The sequence below is a fragment of the Aotus nancymaae genome, unplaced genomic scaffold (genome assembly GCF_030222135.1).
Source record: "Aotus nancymaae isolate 86718 unplaced genomic scaffold, 86718_ANA_hifiasm-v0.15.2.pri h1tg000049l, whole genome shotgun sequence".
Classification (NCBI taxonomy): domain Eukaryota; kingdom Metazoa; phylum Chordata; class Mammalia; order Primates; family Aotidae; genus Aotus; species Aotus nancymaae.
In genome coordinates, this window is record NW_026988463.1 from 27,725,720 (window position 1) to 27,745,674 (window position 19,955).

Here is a 19,955-nt window from a genome sequence, read left to right on the forward strand (position 1 = left end):
TAACTATAGTACAATTATATAATTCAGAGAAGGTAGCATCGATACCATATTGTCTTCTGATATATAGTCCATATTCAAGTTTGCTGGGTGTCCCAATATTGTCTTTTGTAGCCATTTCTTTTCTGTTTTAAGGTCCAAGTGACAACACTCATTGTATTCAGTTGTCATGTCTCAGCTGGGCACAGTGGCTCACACCTGTGATCCCAGCACTTTGGGACACTGAAGAGGGCAGATCGCTCGAGTCCAGGAGTTTGAGACCAGCTTGGCCAACTGGTGAAACCCCTGTCTCTACAAAAAATACCTAAAAGCTGGGCATGGTGGCACGCACCTGTAGTCCCAGCTATTCAGGAGGCTGCAGTGGAAGGATTGCTTAAGCCTGGGAAGCAGAGGTTGCAATGAGCTTTGATTGCGCCACTATGCTCCAGTCTAGGTGACACACTGAGACCCTGTCTCCAAAACAAAAAAACTTGAATTGCTGTTTATTATTTATTATTTATTTTTTTAGATGGAGTCTTGCTTTGTCACCCAAGTTGGAGTATAGTAGGGTGATTTCAGCTCACTGCAACCTCCACTTCCTGGTTGCAAACAATTCTGCCTCAGCCTCCTGAGTAGCTGGGATTACAGACACACGCCACCACACCCAGCTAATTTTTTTTTTTTTTTTTTTTTTTTTTGCGATGGAGTCTCACTGTCACCCAGGCTGGAGTGCAGTGGCACGATCTCCACTCACTGCAACCTTTGCTTCCTGGTTTTAAGTGATTCTCCTGCCACAGCCTCCCATGTAGCTGGGACTATAGGCATACACCATCATGCCCGGCCAATTTTTGTATTTTTAGTAGAGACAGGGTTTTGCCATGTTGGCCAGGCTGATCTTGAACTCCTGACCTCAGATGATCCGCCTGCCTTGGCTACCCAAAGTGCTGGAATTACAGGCATGAGCCACCACGACCGGCCTATCCTTCACTTTTGCATAGCTCTTCATCTTGTTTTTTGTCTTTTATGACAAACAATTTTTTAAAATTTTTATTTATTTCAGAGACACTGTCTCACGATGTTACCTAGTCTGGAGTGCAGTGGTTATTCACAGGTGTTATCATAGCTCACTGCAGCCTCTAACTGGCCTCAAGTGATCCTCCTGCCTCAGTCTCTCAAGTAGCTGGGGTTATAGGTGTGGTCACTGCCCCAGCTTTTATGACATTTTGTTTGTTTTGGAGACAGGGCCTCACTGTGTCACCCAGACTGCATTTATTTACTTACAACTTTTAGCTTCAGTATGATCTCAGATTTTTCTATTTGTTATATCCATTGCTGTCAGTATTACTAATTTTTTCCCTCTTTAAAAATTTTTTTTCTAAGACGTGGGGTCTCACTGTGTTGTTCAGGCTAAACTCTGCAAACTGTGGACTTAACACAATTTCTATTCTGTTGCCCAGGCTGGAGTGCAGTGGTGTGATCACAGCTCACTGCAGCCTTGAACTCATGGGCTCAAGAGATCCTCCTGCCTCAGTTTCCTACTAGCTGGGACTATAGGCGCATGCAACGACATCCAGCTTTTATGACATTTTAAAAGGAAGGCCAGTTGTTTGTAGAATGTCCCTCCAATTTAGGTTGTTATAATTAGATTCAGGTATGAACTTTTTGCCAGAAATACTACATAAGTTGTGTCTTCACTCCTTATTACATCAGGAGGCATGTGACATTGGTTTGTCCTCTTATTGGTAGTGTTAGCAACAACTTGGTTAAGATAATGTCATTTTTGCAAGGTAAATATTATTTTTTTCTTTGTAATTAAAAAGTATATAAATACCCTGTTCCTTAGCAAACTTCCACCAATGATTTTAATGCCCAAGTCACTTATGCGACTTGCAAAATGTTGGTCTTCTAGCCATCATTCTTTCTACATTTTTAGGTGGCATCCTATAAAGAACTTTTTCTTCTTCATTTATTTACGTACAACTTTTAGCTTCAGTATGAGCTCAGATTTTTCTATTTGTTATATCCATTGCTGTCAGTATTCTTTTTTTTTTTTTTTTGAGACGGAGTCTGTTGCCCAAGCTGGAGTGCAGTAACACAATCTTGGCTTACTGCAACCTCCACCTCCCTGGTTCAAGTGATTCTCCTGCCTTAGCCTCCCGAGTAGCTGGGACTACAGGCGCTCACCACCATGTCTGGCTAATTTTTATATTTTTAGTAGAGACAGGGTTTTACCATATTGGCCAGGCTGTTCTCAAACTCCTGACCTTGTGGTCTGCCTGCCTTGGCCTCCCAAAGTGCTGGGATTACAGACATGAGCCACCGCGCCCAGCTACTGTCAGTATTCTTAAAGTGTCTGGTTGAGACATAATTTACATACAGTAAAACACAGATCTTAAGTGTGCAGCTTAATGAATGTTTTATCATAAATAAAACTGTGTAGTCAGTCACTCACCACCTAGAGGAATGTAACACTTGCAGCACATCAGCAAGCTGTATCATGCCCCTCATTATTTTTATCCCTGATTTTGATCAGTGGAAACCCCTTGAATCTGGTTCCTGTGTCCTTGTGACAAGCCCCCTTCATTAGTGATTTTCTGGCACAAATTGCTCCAGACTCACCTTGTACTTTACCTGCTGAAGCCTATAAATTGGCCATTTCTCCTGAACAGCCTTAGTTCCTTTTTTTGGGGACTGTTACTGAGAAATCAATATCTAGACACTTAAGTGTTTTACTAGGATGTTACTGCTTCAGGGCATTCTGAAAGCAGAGGTAAGAGCCTGTAAATACCTAATTTTATCTATTTTAAATCTTTACAAAATTGTTTAGGGTCAGGCGCAGTGGCTCACGTCTGTAATCCCAGCACTTTGGGAGGCTGAAGCAGGCGGATCACCTGAGGTTGGGAGTTGGAGATCAGCCTGACCAACATGGAGAAACCCCGTCTCTACTAAAAATACAAAATTAGCCGGGCATGGTGGCACATGCTTGTAATCCCAGTGGAGGCTGAAGCAGGAGAATCACTTGAACCCAGGAGGTGGAGGTTGCAGTGAGCCGAAGTCGTGCCATTGCACTCCAGTATGGGCAACAAGAGTGAAACTCTGTCTCAAAAAAAAAACATTGTTTAAAAAATTCCATTCAAGCCGGGTGCAGTGGCTCACGCCTGTCCAGCACTTTGGGAGGCTGAGGCGGGTGGATCACGAGCTCAGGAGTTCGAGACCAGTCTGGCCAACATGGTGAAACCCCGTCTCAACTAAAAATACAAAAAATTAGCCAGGTGTGGTGGTATGTGCCTGTAATCCCAGCTACTCAGGAGGCTGAAGCAGGAGAATCGCATGAACCCGGGAGGCAGAGGTTGCAGTGAGCCAAGATTGCACCATTGCACTCCAGCCTGGGCGTCAGTACAAGACTTCATCTCAAAAAAAAAAAAATTCCAGTCAATCATAGGGTTCTTCCTCCACTTTCCCCATTCCAGATTCCCACAGTAAGAACCTTGACTTCCAGTCACATCAATATGTTGATACTGAGCTTCAGAATAATTATCCCATTATATTACCAAACAACAAATCTAAAATTCAAGATTTCCTTGCAATTATTTTTGCCTTTCGATTTTTTATTTATTTATTTATTTATTTTTTTTATTGAGACGGAGTTTCGCTCTTGTTGCCCAGGCTGGAGTGCAATGACATGATCTTGGCTCACCTCAACTTCCGCCTCCCAGGTCCAGGCAATTCTGCCTCAGCCTCCCGAGTAGCTGGGATTACAAGCATGTGCCACCATGCCTGACTAATTTTGTAATTTTAGTAGAGATAGAGTTTCTCCATGTTAGTGAGGCTGGTTTCCAACTCCCGACCTCAGGTGATCCACCCGCCTCTGCCTCCCAAAGTGCTGGGATTACAGGTGTGAGCCACTGTGCTCGGCCTGCCTTTTGATTGATAGTATAAAGTCAAAAGTACTCTATAAAAAGTTACCTAAGGCTGGGCGCAGTGGCTTACGCCTGTAATCCCAGCACTTTAGGAGGCCAAGGCGGGCGGATCACAAGGTCAGGAGTTTGAGACCAGCCTGACCAATATGGTGAAACCCTGTCTCTGCTAAAGATAAAAAAAAAAAAAAAAAATTAGCGAGGCGTGGTGGCACATGACTGTAGTCCCCGCTACTTGGGAGGCTGAGGCAGAAAAATCGCTAGAATCCAGGAGGCAGAGGTTACAGTGAGCCGAGATTGCACTACTGCACTCCAGCCTGGGCAACAGAGACTCCATCTAAAAAAAAAAAAAAAAAAAAGTTACCTGAATTCATGTTTCTTCCCTTCTATAATTGTAATCCCAAAGTGTCATTTCTAAGATAGCTGTTGGAAGATAGATCCATTCCTTTCATCTTTGGCTGGAACATAACCTCCACAAGGGGTGTGTGTGTGTTTCATTGCTCTCAGCCTAAGTCCGTAGGTCTTAGATGGTCATCAAAAATTTGTAAGTGAATGCCAGGTCTGAGCTATGCACTGAGTCACTCCTGGCAAAATCTTGCAACCTGGTGGGTTTAGAACAGAGCATGATACAAGGCTTTTGGGAAAGGGTGGAAGATTGAGAAAGTGTATAAACAATCCCAGATAGTATGAGAAAGTGTATAAACAATCCCAGATAGTAAACAGTAGGGCTTTGGATGTATTCAGGAGGAGCTGTAGTGGCCGCAGAACGGGGAGGCTTCTTCTGACCTAAGTTCAAACGAAGGCCAAGCTGGGGTCCAAGCTGCGTGTGTCCAAATGTTTTAAGAGCTGGAATGTACTCAAGACAGGCACTTTGGGCTAGGCTGCTAATATTGAAAAGAGCTTGCTGGGCGCTGTGGCTCAAGCCTGTAATCTCAGCATTTTGGGAGGCCAAGGGGTTGGATTACTTGAGCCCGGGAGTTCAAGGCTGCCAAGAGCTATAATCGCGCCACTACACCAGAAGCCCCAGTGTGGGCTACAGAGCGAAATCCTGTCTCAAAAAAAAAAAAAATGCTGAATTCAGTTAGGGATGTTTGGAGGAGATCGAAGGAACCCTGCTCAAGTCTGGGAACTGGAGGCGCAGGAAGTTCCTGCTTCCCGGCTACCCAGAGCTCACGTTTCCCAGTAAACCCAACTTCCGGGTCCCATTCCAGGCCTCCAAGCCAAATTGACAACAAGCTCCGCCCTCTGCTGGCCCGCAGATGCCACGCGGTGATTGGCGGTGTCTGAAGCCGCACCCCGGCTTCGCGGCCTTAGGTCAACGCAGAGCTCCGACGCCTGTCCCAGCCCCTATTGGGCGGCCGGTTTCCAATCTGAAGGGCTTCTGAGCCTCAGTCTTTGGGCGGCGCTGGCCATTGGCCGACAGGATGGAGGAGGAGCCTCGGGTCGTCGCCCGCCGCCGGGGGTTAAGGTGAGGGACTGCAGGGAACCCGGCGACAGCGCGCCTCGCGTCGACCCTGGCCCCTCTAACTGCCCCAGCGGGTGAGCCTGCGCGAGACCCCCGTCCCCTCCCTGCGCCCACCCGAGTGCGCCTGCGCGGCAACAGCCGACTGCCCTTGCTCCTTTTCCCCCTGCTTCCTGGGCACCTCTTCCCCCCCCCGCCCCTCCCTGCCCTGCCCTGCCCTGCCCTGCCCTGCCCTGCCCCTGCCATCCTTCCACCCCCAGGCCCTTCTGCGGGGTCTCCCCAGTCCCGATCCTTCCCCGCCCCTCCCCCAACCCCCAGGACCCTGGCGCCCCCCGGAGCCGCGATGCGCGTCGTCTCAGAGCCTGTGGGCCTCCCTGCCCTCACTGCCTTCCTCCTCCGCTCAGGCACCCGCCTCCTTTAGGATGACGCTGGACGTGGGGCCGGAGGATGAGCTGCCCGACTGGGCCGCCGCCAAGGAGTTTTACCAGAAGTACGACCCTAAGGACGTCATCGGCAGGTGAGGCGTTGGCCAGCGAAACGGAGGTCCAGAGAGGTCAGGCCCCAGCCCGTATTCCCGTTTCAGTTTGAGGGCTGGAGAGTTCTGGGATTTTGTGTGTTTTTCTTTCAAATTCAGGTTTTCTCAGGAGAGGACTAGATGTGTTTTGTTTTGTTTTTTAATATACGGAATCTTGCTCTGTCGCCCAGGCTGGAGTGCAGTGGCGCGATTTAGGCTCACTGCCACCTCCGCCTCCCGGGTTCAAGTGATTCTCCTGCCTCAGCCTTCCAAGTAGCTGGGACTACAGGCGTGCACCACTATGTCCGACTAATTTTTGTGTTTTTGGTAGAGATGGGGTTTCACCATATTGGCCAGGCTGGTCTTGAACTCCTGACTTCGTGATCCGCCCGCCTCGGCCTCCCAAAGTGCTGGGATTACAGGTGTGAGCCATCGCACCTGACCGATAGTTCTAAATGGGAAGAATCAGGGTCTGTGGAGAACACCTGGTGACTAGACTCTTACCTTGGGTCAACCCTTTTTCACGGATTCATTTATTTATGGCTTCAACACACATGGATGGTTTGAAGCGCACCTGCTGTGCCAGACACAAAGCTCAACACAAAGATTAGAAAAGATGCTTATGCCTGGAGGTGCAACATGTGAAGTGGCTGAAATTGGCACCTGAATATTAAAAAGGCATTAGGCTAGATAGGTAGAGGTCTGTATCATGTGCTATCAGATTCCAGAAAAGCACAGCTTCCCAGGAGGAGTCACCTTTGGGCTGGGTCTTGAGGTATGAGTAGGAGTTCAGGGGGGGTCTTTAAAAATCTTAAAAATGTATGCTTGTGGTAGATGTCTCTAGCTTTCATCAAATTCTCAGAGGCTCATTGAAGATGGGTCATAATTAGAACATGGCCTCAAACTCAGATTTGCACAGGAAATGAAAACTGTGAAGTGGCCAAGAGTAAGAGAGTAGGAAGTGGTGAGTATTGTGGAAGGTGGAGGGTTCTTATCCACCCATGATGTGTGAATTCAGATTTGTAAAAAAAAAAAAAAAAAAAGTACTGGCCGAAATATAACATCTGAGGGCTATTCTTGGCTTGTGGATCAGTAGTTTACATCCCCTGATTTAACTAGATGTGGGTGACTGAATTCCCAAGTGAGTTACATGATGACAAGGAGGCCCCAGAGAGCATAGCAGTAAGGCTCTGTGAAGGGCAGCCAGGGAACCAGCAGAAGAAATGGGATTCAAGGCCAGATCCTGGAGGGATTTGCTCCTTAGTCTGAGGAATGTGTAGGGTCATATGGAGTTGGTGATAGTCTGAGCAAGGAGATCCTTGTCTAGGACTTTGTGTGTACCTCATGGATGCCCTTCAACATTCCTTCAGGATACTTTTGGCCGCATTTTACAGCTGCAGGAGCTAAAACCCAAGGACCTTATGTCAGTGGACCACTTAGGTTAATTGGTAGCAAATCTGGAGCCTACACTAAGGTCTAATTCTCAGCTTTGGTCTTCCAGTCAATGGCTTCATATTTATTTGGAGCTTCCTACACTTGAGGGAACTTTGGGATTTGGATGGGGTAATCAGGGAAGTGCGAGTGGTATATGGAGAGAGAGTTAGATCTTTCTTTTTCCTTCCTGGAAGGAGCAGGTGCTGGGGCTTAGGGTGGGAGTGACTTGCATAGGCTTTCCCATGGAGGAAGTGGCAGAGCCTGGATTTGAACCCAGGCCCTACCTGCCTTCCCTGTGGGCTTTGTGTTGCGCCTTGCTGGGTACCCACATTCCTGAGGCTGCTGTGAAGCCAGGGTGAGCTCCTAAGCTTGTCACCCCATGGTCTAGATGGGTCTTCAGAGTCTGGCACAGTGAGCATGAGGATGCTGAGGCCCCAGCCTGTGCTGAAATGGGAGTACAGAGACCCTGACTTGTGCTGTTGTCTGGCTCTGACAGAGGAGTAAGCTCTGTGGTCCGCCGTTGTGTTCATCGAGCTACTGGCCACGAGTTTGCTGTGAAGATTATGGAAGTAACAGCTGAGCGGCTGAGTCCTGAGCAGCTGGAGGAGGTGCGGGAAGCCACACGGCGAGAGACACACATCCTTCGCCAGGTCGCCGGCCACCCCCACATCAGTGAGGCTGTCTTCCTTGCTCCTGTTAGCAGACAACCCCCCGACCTCCTCCTGGCCCTGCCCATAGCCCACGTTCCCCCAACATTGCCTCCACGCCTCTCCTCCCTTCCTTCTGGCTTCATTCCACTAAAGAGTGGCCAGCCGTTGGGCCCCCACTGTCTCCTCTGGTTCTCCTTCCTTCCCAGTAACAGCCCGCTGCTGTCCCAGGGTGGCCTAGCACCATTAATATGCATCCACTCCTTTCCATCTCTGTCTCTCTGCCTCTCTTCCTCTCTCCCCAGTCACCCTCATCGATTCCTACGAGTCTTCTAGCTTCATGTTCCTGGTGTTTGACCTGTGAGTATCTCCCTGCCACCATATGAGAAGCTTCCTCCCCACCTCCATGTGCTGGGCCTCCGTGTATAGCCCAGCATTTGCTGCTCAGTGGCACCTTCCTCACACCTTCCTGCTCCAGCTGGGGCTCTCTCTATCACCTGGGCCTGCCTGCTAACCTGTGGCTCTGGCCTTCTTCCTCAGTGCCATGATTGAGGCAAATTCTTTTTTTTTTTTTTTTGAGACGGAGTTTCGCTCTTATTACCCAGGCTGGAGTGCAATCGCGCGATCTCGGCTCACCGCAACCTCTGCCTCCTGGGTTCAAGCAATTCTCCTACCTCAGCCTCCCGAGTAGCTGGGACTACAGGCTGCGCCACCACGCCCAGCTAATTTTTGTATTTTTAGTAGAGACGGGGTTTCACCATGTTGACCAGCATGGTCTCAATCTCTTGATCTCGTGATCTGCCCGCCTCAGCCTCCCAAAGTGCTGGGATTATAGGCGTGAGCCACCGTGCCTGGCCGAGGCAAATTCTTTAAAAGTAATAGTGACCAGCCAGGTGTGGTAGCTCATGCCTATAATCCCAGCATTTTGGGAAACTGAGGTGGGTGGATCACCTGAGGTCAGGAGTTCAAGACAAGCCTGGCCAACATGGTGAAACCCTGTCTCTACTAAAATTACAAAAAATTAGCCTGATGTGGTGGTGCACACCTGTAGTCCCAGCTACTGGGGAGGCTGAGGTGGGAAAATCACTTGAACCTGGGAAGTGGAGGTTGCAGTGAGCCAAGATCATGCCATTGCACTCCAGCCTGGTCAACAGAGTGAGACTTCATCTCAAAAAGGAAAAAAAAAAGAAAGAAAGAAAGTAGTATTGACTAGTCAAATACCAAGAGTTCTCATGACCGAAGGAGTCACTTTCCCAGTGTTCCCCCTGGTGATAAGGTGAGCAGGGGGAAAGCTGTTTTGAGAGTGTTCAGCAGTGGACTGACCACTTAGAAAATAGATCCTCAGGGCCGGGCGCAGTGGCTCACACCTGTAATCCCAGCACTTTGGGAGGCCGAGGCGGGTGGATCCCGAGGTCAACAGATCGAGACCATCCTGGTCAACATGGTGAAACCCCATCTCTACTAAAAATACAAAAAATTAGCTGGGCGTGGTGGCGCGTGCCTGTAATCCTCAGGAGGCTGAGGCAGGAGAATTGCCTGAACCCAGGAGGCGGAGGTTGCAGGGAGCCGAGATTGCCTGGGTAACAAGAGCGAAACTCCTTCTCAAAAAAAAAAAAAAGAAAAGAAAAGAAAATAGATCCTTGCTGACCAGCCTCTCGCACTGCTTAACACACTAACTACTCTGGTGTCTGTCTCTGCCCATCAGTTCTTTTTCTGGTCAGAATCTGAATGTCAGATGTTACACAGTATAATGCAAACCAATTGCAAAGGTATTTCAAAAGACAATGATTTGAATTCCAAAGATTTAAGAGAGGCCCTTGGAAAACGTACATGAAGGCTTCCATATATTTACAGAAATGACCCTCTGCAGAAGTCAGAGGGGAAGTAGGGAGGTCTGTTATGCCATCCCGCAGCCCTGCAGAGTGATGGCACTCCCCAAAACAGCACCTGATAAATTACTTTGAGGACTGATGCAGAGTTGCAACTATAACCTCAATTTTGAAAGTATTATTATTATTTTTTTTTTTTGAGACGGAGTTTCGCTCTCGTTACCCAGGCTGGAGTGCAATGGCGCGATCTCGGCTCACCGCAACCTCCGCCTCCTGGGTTCAGGCAATTCTCCTGCCTCAGCTTCCTGAGTAGCTGGGATTACAGGCACGCGCCACCATGCCCAGCTAATATTTTTCTATTAGTAGAGACGGGGTTTCACAATGTTGACCAGGATGGTCTCAATCTCTTGACCTCGTGATCCACCCGCCTCGGCCTCCCAAAGTGCTGGGATTACAGGCTTGAGCCACCGCGCCCGGCCTGAAAGTATTATTTTTAACAGACACATGATTATAACCTCAGGTTTTAAAGACAGAATTTCAAAATAAGGTCTGATTCAATCTTTGTGCACAAAAGACTGAAATTTTGGTCTATTTTCTTTTCTTTTCTTTTCTTTTCTTTTTGAGATGGAGTCTTACTCTGTCGCCCAGGCTGGAGTGCAGTGGTGCAAACTTGGCGCACTGCAACCTCCACCTTCTGGGTTCAAGTAATTCTCCTGCCTCAGCCTCCCAAGTAGCTGGGATTACAGGTGCCCACCACTACGCCTGGCTAATTTTTGTATTTTTTTTTTTTTTAGTAGAGACGGTGTTTCACCATGTTTTCCAGGCTGTTGTCAAACTGACATCAGGTGATCCACCTGTCTTGTCCTCCCAAAGTGCTGGGATTACAGGCATGAGCTACCATGCCTGGCCGGTTCATTTTCTTTATAAATTCACTTTGAGAGGCCTTTTTCAGGCATAGTTATTCTCAGACAACAAGAACCTCCTATAAATTATTGTCACAGAAGACTCTTATTTTTGCTACAATTGCCCCATCATGCCATAATACAGATATTTCAGCTGTGAACACACCAGGCCAAACTGCCTTGTTGGAGTGCTGTGTCTCTAGACCCTTTGGTTTGTCTGCAGAGGAATCTCTCTTTAGTGGCCTCTTCCACGATATTTTACATGAGCACTGGTCTATTTTCTCAGCCCCCACTGTGGGGTGCAGCTGCTTCCTATGCCCCTCCTTCCCTTAGGATGCGGAAGGGAGAGCTGTTTGACTATCTCACAGAGAAGGTGGCCCTCTCAGAAAAGGAAACCAGGTAAGGGTTGAGCCTGTAGCCCCTGGGGTGAGCAGGGAGCGGGGCAGGGCAGGGAGGAGCAGAGGAGGAGACTGCACCCCTACCCCCACCCAAGGTCCATCATGCGGTCTCTGCTGGAAGCAGTGAGTTTTCTTCATGCCAACAACATTGTGCATCGAGATCTGAAGCCGGAGAATATTCTGCTAGATGACAATATGCAGATCCGACTTTCAGATTTCGGGTTCTCCTGTCACTTGGAACCTGGCGAGAAGCTACGAGGTGAGGGGATCTGGTGTACTAATAGGCTTGGGAGGGGAGACCCAGGCCTGATGACATTGGTTGTCTGGGTCTGAGTACCGAGTCCCTGGTGCCAAGAAAAAGGGAGAAGTCGGTGAGCACTTGCCAAGTACCCTCTGGGCGCAAGGCTTGTGTTTACCTCAGAGTGGGCTTCCTGACCTGGGGAGGATGGAGACAGACAAGTGGGCAAAGGGCCATGCCAGGGGACCCTGGAGGAAGGAATGCTGATTCAGCCTGAGCCTCACAGAGGTGAAAAAGGGAGCAGGGCTGGGGACAGTGGCGCATGCCTGTAGTTCCAGCTACTTGGGAGGCTGAGGTGGGAGAATCACTTGAGCCCAGGAGTTCTGGGCTGTAGTGCGCTATGCCGATTGGGTGTCCGCACTAAGTTCAGCATCAATATGGTGACCTCCCGGAAGCGGGGGACCACCAGGTTGCCTCAGGAGGGGTGAACTGGCCCAGATCGGAAATGGAGCAGATTAAAATACCCGTGCTGATCAGTAGTGGGATTGCGCCTGTGAATAGCCACTACACTCCAGCCTGGGCAACAGCGGGACCCTGTCTCTAAAAAAAAAAGAAGGGAGCAGGGCAGAGCCGTGCTCAGCCACGTTTGGGGTCTGGAGTGCAGGACCACAGGAACCTGATGTGATGTGTCCAGACTACACTTCCCACCTGGGCCCTGGGCCTCAGGCTCACCTGATGTGAATACATTTGTCATGACAGGAACATTTCTAGTGCAAATGGGAAACTTCAGATACAATTCACCTATGGGATTCTTCAGAGCCTTTAATCTGCCACTGACTTTCTCCCTCAGTGGCTTTGCACTGGATTTATGAAAAGCTACTCTTTACTGGGCATTCACTATGAGGCAGGCACCAATCTTTTTTTTTTTTTGAGATGGAGTCTCACTCTCTCACCCAGGCTCTAGTGCAGTGGCATGATCTTGGCTCACTGCAATCTCCACCTACTGGATTCAAGCTATTCCTCTGCCTCAGCCTCCTGAGTAGCTGGGATTACAGGTGCCCACCGCTACACCCCGCTAATTCTTGTATTTTAGTAGAGTTGGAGTTTCACCATGTTGGCCAGGTTGGTCTCGAACTCCTGACCTCAAGTGATCTCCTGCCTCAGCCTCCCAAAGTGCTGGGATTATAGGTGTGAGCCACTGTGCCTGGCCGGCATCAGTCTTTACATGGCTTATTCCCCTAAATCCTCTCCACAGCCCTGTGTGACAGATAGTATTTGTGTTTCCTTTTTAATAGATGGGCTCAAAGAGGTGAGATGACTTCTCCAGGGTCCTAACGCCAGGATTTGAACTTGGACAGTCTGATTTCAGAGTTTATACTCTTAACCTGTGGACTTACACGTCTGGTGGATATTGTGCTTTAAAACCCTTTGGGCTTACACATGTATGTTTCCCCTTTCTGGAATCATCTTTGCCTCTGCCCACTCCATCCTCTCCCTTGGCTTGGGTAATTCAGGTTTCACTTTAAACCTCTAGGGCAGCTTAGGTCCCCTTGCTTTTTGTTGTCTTGTCTTCTTCATTCACAACACGTCTTACGGTATTGTTATTTCTTTTTCTATTTTTTTGAGACAGAGTCTCAAAATTGCCCTGGCTGGAGTGCAAGGGCATAATCTCAGCTCACCACAACCTCCACTTCCTGGGTTCAAGTGATTCTCCTGCCTCAGCCTCCTGAGTAGCTGAGACTACAGGCACGTGCCAACATGCCCGGCTAATTTTTGTAGTTTTAGTAGAGAAGGGGTTTCGCCGTGTTGGCCAGGATGGTCTCTATCTCCTGACCTTGTGATCCACCGCCTTGGCCTCCCAAAGTGCTGGGATTACAGGCGTGAGTTACTGGGCCCAGCCCTATTGTTATTTCTTGCTTGCCTTCAGGTGGACAGTGAGCTTGGTAAGGGAACATCTGATTTGCCACTGGTGAATCAATGCCACGTTATTCAATAAATACTTGGAATAGGAATGAATTTCCCAAGAAAGTCAGTTGCAATTTGGGGCTGTTAAAATCTACTGGAAGCGTGCAGTGGAACACAGTTCAGAAATTACTGGAAGAATTGGTGCCCGAGTGGTAGAACAAACTAAAAATACAGACTTGAGCCTGGCATGGTGGCACAAATCTGTCATCCCAGCTACTTGGGAAGCTGAAGGAGGAGGATCACTTGAGACTAGGAGCCCAAGGCTGCAATGAGCTTTGATAGTGCCACTGTACTCCAGACTGGGTGACATAGTGACCCTCTCTGTAAAAATAAATAAATTATAAAAATACAGACTTGGATAAAGTTTTGGAGGGCTCTGAGCTTTAGAACTGTAGATTGATCATGTGTCATGATATGGAATTGGGGAAGGGTTTTTAAAAATGTTTTTGAGACAGAGTCTTACTCTGTCACCAGGCTGGAGTACAGTGGCGCAATCTGGGCTCACTGCAACCTCCAACTCCCTAGTTCAAGTAATTCTCCTGCCTCAGCCTCCCAGGTAGCGCGACCATGCCTAGCTAATTTTTGTATTTTTAGTAGATATGGGGTTTCACCATGTTGGCCAGGATGGTCTTCATCTCCTGACCTCCTGATCCGCCCGCCTCAGCCTCCCAGAATGCTAAGAATACAGGTGTGAGCCACCGCACCCGGCTGAGGGAAGAGTTTTAAACAAGGGACTTACCTATTATGTAATTTAATATAAATTCCCTATCCCCACTTGCTCCCCTTGGGTTGAGTGACGGTTGGAGATTATAGGAGGAGGAAGAGGTTTGGGCAGAAAGGAATGCAGAAACTTTTTTTTCCCATATGTATCGTGATGTATGTAAAAACATACAATCTTTACATATGCATTATGATATGTGTAAAACTAAGGTCACTAAGTTGTGTGAGGAGTGGGTAGGTTGGCTTGGATAGTGGGTAGGTAGGGTTGGAGGAGGCAAATTATACGGTTGGACAGGACCTTTTCTAGGAAGGCCACCAGGATCGTGGTGGGTACTTGAGTTGTTGAACTGAGATAGTGCCTTGGCAGGAGACTTGGCAGAAGGCAGGCAGGAGGATGGGAACAATGGTGGTCCTGGCAGCACTGAGGAGGCTCCAGCAGATATCCAGTGCTAAGGGCCCTGGAGGGGCTGGTGGCATCCTCTCAATCTTGGTCCTCTCTCCCCAGAGTTGTGTGGGACCCCAGGGTATCTAGCACCAGAGATCCTTAAATGCTCCATGGATGAAACCCACCCAGGCTACAGCAAGGAGGTCGACCTGTGAGTTCCTGGTCTCCCCCTCCCTCCTGTGCTTGCTGTCTTTTGCCATGTCTGCCCGTCACCCAGTCCCGCCTGACTCCAGTCTTTTTCCCAGCTGGGCCTGTGGGGTGATCTTGTTCACACTCCTGGCTGGCTCGCCACCCTTCTGGCACCGGCGGCAGATCCTGATGTTACGCATGATCATGGAGGGCCAGTACCAGTTCAGTTCCCCTGAGTGGGACGACCGTTCCAGCACTGTCAAAGACCTGGTGAGCTGGGGCTGAGAGGACATGGGAGAAGCCCAAGAGCTGCCCCTCATGCTCTGGGTCTCTCCTAGATCTCCAGGCTGCTGCAGGTGGATCCTGAGGCACGCCTGACAGCTGAGCAGGCCCTACAGCACCCCTTCTTTGAGCGTTGTGAAGGCAGCCGAGCCTGGAACCTCACCCCCCGCCAGCGGTTCCGGGTAAGCCTGAGAGTGTCAGGGTCTGGGCCCGTGCCTCTGTCCCATGATCTTTCCCGTGCTGGAACTCACCCTGATTCCCTTCCCAGGTGGCAGTGTGGACAGTGCTGGCTGCTGGACGAGTGGCCCTAAGCACCCATCGCGTACGGCCGCTGACCAAGAATGCACTGTTGAGGGACCCTTATGCGCTGCGGTCAGTGCGGCGCCTCATTGACAACTGTGCCTTCCGGCTCTATGGGCACTGGGTGAAGAAAGGCGAGCAGCAGAACCGGGCGGCTCTCTTTCAGCACCGGCCCCCTGGGCCTTTCCCCGTCATGGGCCCCGAAGAGGAGGGAGACTCTACTGCTATAACTGAGGATGAGGCTGCACTGGTGCTGGGCTAGGACCTCAATGCCAGGGATTCCCAGGAAGCAGAACTCTCTAGAAGAAGGGTTTGATAATTCCAGCCCCTCTGGGCTCTGGCCTCAGGCCCACCACTAATCCTGCTACCCTGTTAAAGACCACCCTGGTACTTCTCTCCACAGTGGCCAGGGCTCTGAGATCAGAGCTGGGATGGAAGGGAGCCACTCTGAATGCCATGCCTGGCCCGGTCAGTGCTGCCTGCGCTGCATATGAAATAAAATCTGCTACATGCCAGGGAGAGTGGGGCCCCTGTGTCTGCTGTCTGGCTTGGGCAGGAAAGCCCAGAAGATACTGAGCAAGGCGCAGGGATGGGGACATTCTAGCCCAGACCTTTATTGGAGAAAATGCTGGGGGTCACTTAGTCTTGCTCTTGCCTTTACTGGGAGGTAGCTGGAAGGGCCGCTCTAGTGCAGTCAACTTGCTGTTGAGCCTTTCCTCACTGGCCTTGAGCTGCTCCTCCACCAGCCGCTGGAGCTGATCCAGCTCCTTGTTCACTTGGGTCTTGATGTAGGCTCGGAGGACTTGGATGTGGCCTGCACAGGCAGGGAAGAAGGGATGGGTCAAGAGGAGATGCTGTTTGGGAATGGGGGATGGAACCTAGCTGGGCAAACAAAGCCCCCAAAGTTCCTCTGGGGGATATACAGATGGGAATGTTGCTTCCCTTTAGGAAATGTCAGCCAGCCCTTATATGAGAGGCAGTTGGGTAGGGTGGCTATGCTGGACTTTGCAGATTCAAATTCTGGTCCCTACTCAGTAGGTGTATGACCTTAGGCAGATTATTTAACCTATCTGTGCCTCAGTTTCCTCGTGTGAAATGTGGATAGTAATGATACCTAGCACGTAGGCTTGAGGGAGGATTAAATCAGTTAGTATGTAAAATGCTTAGAGCAGTGCATGCACAGCACACCTATTGCCAAGTATGTGCTGGCTGTTACTGGCTTTCTAATTATAATTTCTCTGGAGCCACCTCTTCTGCCCCACCCTAAACAGCTGTGTGTGTGTGTGTGTGTTTTTTTTTTTTTTTTGAGACAGTCTTGCTCTGTCGCCCAGGCTGGAGTGCAGTGTTACGATCTCGGCTCACCGCAACCTCCACCTTACGGGTTCAAGCAATTCTGCCTCAGCCTCCCAAGTAGCTAAGACTACAGGCACACACCGCCATGCCTGGCTAATTTTTTTGTATATTAGTAGAGACGGGGGTTCATCATGTTGCCCAGGCTGGTTGCAAACTACTGAGCTCAGGCAATCTGCCTCCCTCGACCTCTCAAAGTGCTGGGATTACAGGCATGAGCCACCACACCTGGCCTGCAGCTGTGCTTTTATCTGTCATCTTAGACTTCTACATAAGGGATCATTTGGAGAAAGGACTGTATGACTAACAACAAAAAGTCTGAAGTCCTGATGTGATCTAAACCCTTCATTCTACACCTGCTCAGAGGGATAGGGCAGCCTGCCCCCTCCAGATCCTCACTTGGCTTTGGCTCTGGCTCTGGAGGAGCCAATGTCTCCAGTTCCTCTTCCTGGGGGGTAACTGCCTGCTCCTCCACCTCCTTGCTTTCTTTCTCTGCAAACCGGAAGCAGGAAGAGACTGTGGCCCCAGGCCCGGCCCAGCCCAGCCCTGCCCTGCCCTGCCCTGGCACTCTCCCTTACCCATCTCGCTCTCTGGCCACAGTATAGGTGGCTGTAGCCCCATGTAAGTCAAAGATAGATCCAGCCGCATCTGGGAAGCAAGGAAGAGGTAGGCTGAGAGGAGGGCACCTGTGCTGAGGGAAAGGGGAGGTTGAGGGTTGCCTCTCATGGTCCACCACCCCCTACCTGGGATGTGAAGACGTATTTATAGAGCTTGAAGTGGCGGAAGTAAGTGTTGACCACGTAGTCTTCCAGGGCCAGCAGTTGTTCCTCCTTGAAGAGGTCGATGCTGAAAGGAGGCCGCTGTGGTGGTGACTGGGAGTTAGAACCCTAACTGCCTCCCAGAGCCCTGGCTGTGCCTCCAAAAGCCCAGCAATCTAGGAGCAGGGGGCACCTGCTGGGGTCTTCAGAGGAAGATAAAGGTGATAAACATGAGAGAGATTGGGCTAGATCTTGTGTGGGGATGGGTAAAGGTTCCAGAATGTTCTAGGGGAACTGACCCTGACTCCATGGCAAAAAAGGACACTGTTGAAGTAGCGGTAGCACTCCTCCACGTTGCCCAAGGGGGTTGCTGGTAGGGAAAGCAAGATGTGACAGTGAGGCCCCTCTCTGATATCCATTCATTCACCTGACTCAATAGCTGTTTATGACCATAAGCTTCAGAGGCAGACAGATCTGGGTTTCAGCCCTGGCTTGTTTCCTTAACTCATGTAACAAATATTGAATACCCATTATATGCCTACTGTGTGCTGTTTTAGGCACTGAACAAGACAGACAAGTTCCTGCTCTTACGAAGTTTATGTTCTAATGGAAGTGCCATGCAATAAACCAAGAAATAGATCATTTCAGCTATTAAACATTCCGAAGCAGCAGCTATTAAACGTTCTGAAGCAGGTTTTATTGTGCATTATGCATATATTTGCATATATTATTTCTCAGAACAGTCCTGTAAAATGTATGCTGTATCCTTAATTTCCAGATAAGGAAGTAGTGAATTGGAAAAGTGATGGCTTGTGTGTGATAATGCTACTAGTAATGACAGAATCCAGGCAGAAATCTGCTTCTGCTTCCCATGGTCACTTGTGCCAGCTCTGCTTCCTCTTCTCCCTGGGGCTCAAACTTCCTGGTAGCTGCCCCCTCTCACCAATACAAGCCTTGTGAAGATCCTGGAGCATGGCACAAGCTGCTGACGTCTGCTCCAGTGAGAAGCCCTGCTGGCGGCAGAAGATGAGCATGTGGCAGAAGAGGTCCAGGGTGATGGCATCCCGTAGGCTCTGCTCAGGACGCCCTAGCTCCAACAGCTCAGCCAGCACCCTTGGGAGGGATAGAGGAATAAGTGACAACCGGAAACTCCTTTCATCACCCCACACCCACCACATGCTTTGGAGTCAGCCATTCCTCATGTCTTCCCAACCCGACCCCCTCAGCCTTTCCCAAGAGCTCTTCCCACCCCACTCAGTCCCTACTCCCTCATCTCCTCAGCATTGGTGGTCTTCTCCAGCTGGTGCATGGAGTGGATGTCCAGGTACTTCCTGTTATAGGAAAAGAAAAAGTATTGGTGGCATTATATTATCATGACAGGGCTGTGACAGCTAGAGCATGGGACAGGGAGTCAGGCCACTGGCATGAAGCTGGGCTCTTTTGCCAACTTGCTGTGTAACTATGCAAATTGTTACCTCTCTGGACCTAAATGAACTCTTATGAGTCTCTCCATTTCTAAAGCCTAGGGTTAGGAACCTTGAGTTCTTTTTTCTGCTCTGCCACTACCTTGTATGACCTTGGTTAAGTCCCTCTGTGGCCCTCAGTGTCCACCTCTGTACAATATTCCATAGCGGTTATAAGACTCTATTTATATCCTGTCTTTGGCTCTTTTTTTCTCACATCGCCTCTTTGGACTGGGGAGGTTGGAAAGCTGGCTTCCAGTCACCTGGAATAATTGCATCTCCAGGCCTGGTCTCCTCATCTAAAATGGGGATGCCGTGGCCACAAGACAGGACTGTTGGGGAGGCAATGAAGGAAGAACGCAAGTGTTCAGTGTAACTTTTCCCTCAAGTCTCTTCATACTCACCACATGCAGATCCGCGGCTGGGGCAGCGGCGGCTGCGGAAAGAAAGCGAATTGGGGAGGCAGAGCTATGGTGTCCTGGCCCATGGCGAATCTCCAGAGGGCACGAGAACGCGCTGTATGTAACTTGCCATCTCATCTCAAGGACTTAGAAGGAGAGGCACGGGCGAGGGCGGGCTTCAGCAAGCCCTAAGTGCTCTTCGCGAGCACAGTAACCACCGGGGTCACACACCCCTGCCTCTCCTCGCCCAGGCAGCCCGGGAGACGTCCCGAACGATAGTAAACACAGTGACGGGTGGCGCCTGCGGGGAGCCTGTTTATAAATATTCACGAGCGGACCAGACTGTCCTGCCCTCACCGGGAACAAGTTGGCTCCAGGGTCTTCATTCGCTTTCGCCGCCGCCGCCGCCGCCGCCGCCGTCGACTGGTTCCGCATATTTGCTCGCGTTCGCGCGGCTGAACCACGCACTGACCTGCAATCCTTCCCCGCTTCCCGCCGCAGCTCGGAGAGGTGTTCAAGCTCCGACTGCACCCTCATTCCCAGGAAGTGGCTGGCCTTGCTGTTGAGCATCTCGCCGCTCTTACTGTGCTGCAGGACGCCCCGGGCTCCCGCCGCCTCGGTTCCAGGACAGCCAGCCCTCGGTCTGCGGCTGCCAAGGCCGGGCGCTCGCCTCGCTCTGGCCGGTCTGCGCGCGGAGAGGCGCGGCGGGGCCAATCCGTTGGGGCGTCTCCCTCTGTCTCAACGGCGACGGTTGCCAAGGGTGCTTGCGAGGGAAGGAGGGCGGAAAATGCAGGCTCACGCCAATGTGTTCGAAGAGAACGCGCA

General features: G+C 50.1%; 2 protein-coding genes across 5 annotated transcripts; one reads left to right on the forward strand and one right to left on the reverse strand.

The window, feature by feature from the left end:
- Window positions 1-4,283: 4,283 nt before the first annotated feature.
- On the forward strand, window positions 4,284-15,677 carry PHKG2 (phosphorylase kinase catalytic subunit gamma 2). 3 transcript variants are annotated; one of them, XM_012470002.3, is made up of 10 exons: window positions 4,284-5,361; window positions 5,760-5,872; window positions 7,800-7,975; window positions 8,256-8,310; window positions 11,015-11,080; window positions 11,175-11,338; window positions 14,508-14,598; window positions 14,693-14,846; window positions 14,915-15,040; window positions 15,127-15,677. In XM_012470002.3, the coding sequence occupies exons 2-10, from the start codon at window positions 5,778-5,780 to the stop codon at window positions 15,418-15,420; spliced, it is 1,221 nt and encodes a 406-aa protein (XP_012325425.1). In that variant the 5' UTR covers window positions 4,284-5,361; window positions 5,760-5,777; the 3' UTR covers window positions 15,421-15,677. The 3 variants fall into 3 exon arrangements, with proteins under 3 accessions (XP_012325425.1, XP_012325424.1, XP_012325426.1); XM_012470001.2 differs by having other exon boundaries at window positions 5,346-5,432; XM_012470003.2 differs by lacking the exon at window positions 4,284-5,361 and adding an exon at window positions 5,388-5,432 and having other exon boundaries at window positions 5,777-5,872.
- A 69-nt stretch (window positions 15,678-15,746) lies between these two features.
- CFAP119 (cilia and flagella associated protein 119) lies at window positions 15,747-19,787 on the reverse strand. Of its 2 annotated transcripts, XM_064362674.1 has the most exons (9): window positions 19,488-19,787; window positions 19,134-19,165; window positions 18,532-18,597; window positions 18,210-18,379; window positions 17,566-17,636; window positions 17,252-17,368; window positions 17,087-17,156; window positions 16,908-17,000; window positions 15,747-15,972 (listed from the first exon to the last, which is right to left on the reverse strand). In XM_064362674.1, exons 1-9 carry the CDS (start codon window positions 19,698-19,700, stop codon window positions 15,794-15,796), a joined length of 1,011 nt encoding a protein of 336 aa, XP_064218744.1. In that variant the 5' UTR covers window positions 19,701-19,787; the 3' UTR covers window positions 15,747-15,793. The 2 variants fall into 2 exon arrangements, with proteins under 2 accessions (XP_064218744.1, XP_012325427.1); XM_012470004.3 differs by lacking the exon at window positions 19,134-19,165 and having other exon boundaries at window positions 19,603-19,787.
- Between the last annotated feature and the right edge of the window lie 168 nt (window positions 19,788-19,955).

Excerpts from the sequence above, each read along its gene's own strand:
- CFAP119 (XM_064362674.1), bottom strand. The coding sequence starts at position 19,700 with ATGCTCAACAGCAAGGCCAGCCACTTCCTGGGAATGAGGGTGCAGTCG. Across the intron at positions 18,598-19,133 it reads CAGCCGCGGATCTGCATGTG|GAAGTACCTGGACATCCACT; the intron begins GTGAGTATGAAG and ends TTCCTATAACAG. Across the intron at positions 15,973-16,907 it reads AGAGCCAGAGCCAAAGCCAA|GCCACATCCAAGTCCTCCGA; the intron begins GTGAGGATCTGG and ends CTGCCTGTGCAG.
- PHKG2 (XM_012470002.3), top strand. The coding sequence starts at position 5,778 with ATGACGCTGGACGTGGGGCCGGAGGATGAGCTGCCCGACTGGGCCGCC. Across the intron at positions 7,976-8,255 it reads CGCCGGCCACCCCCACATCA|TCACCCTCATCGATTCCTAC; the intron begins GTGAGGCTGTCT and ends CTCTCTCCCCAG. Across the intron at positions 15,041-15,126 it reads CCCCCCGCCAGCGGTTCCGG|GTGGCAGTGTGGACAGTGCT; the intron begins GTAAGCCTGAGA and ends TTCCCTTCCCAG.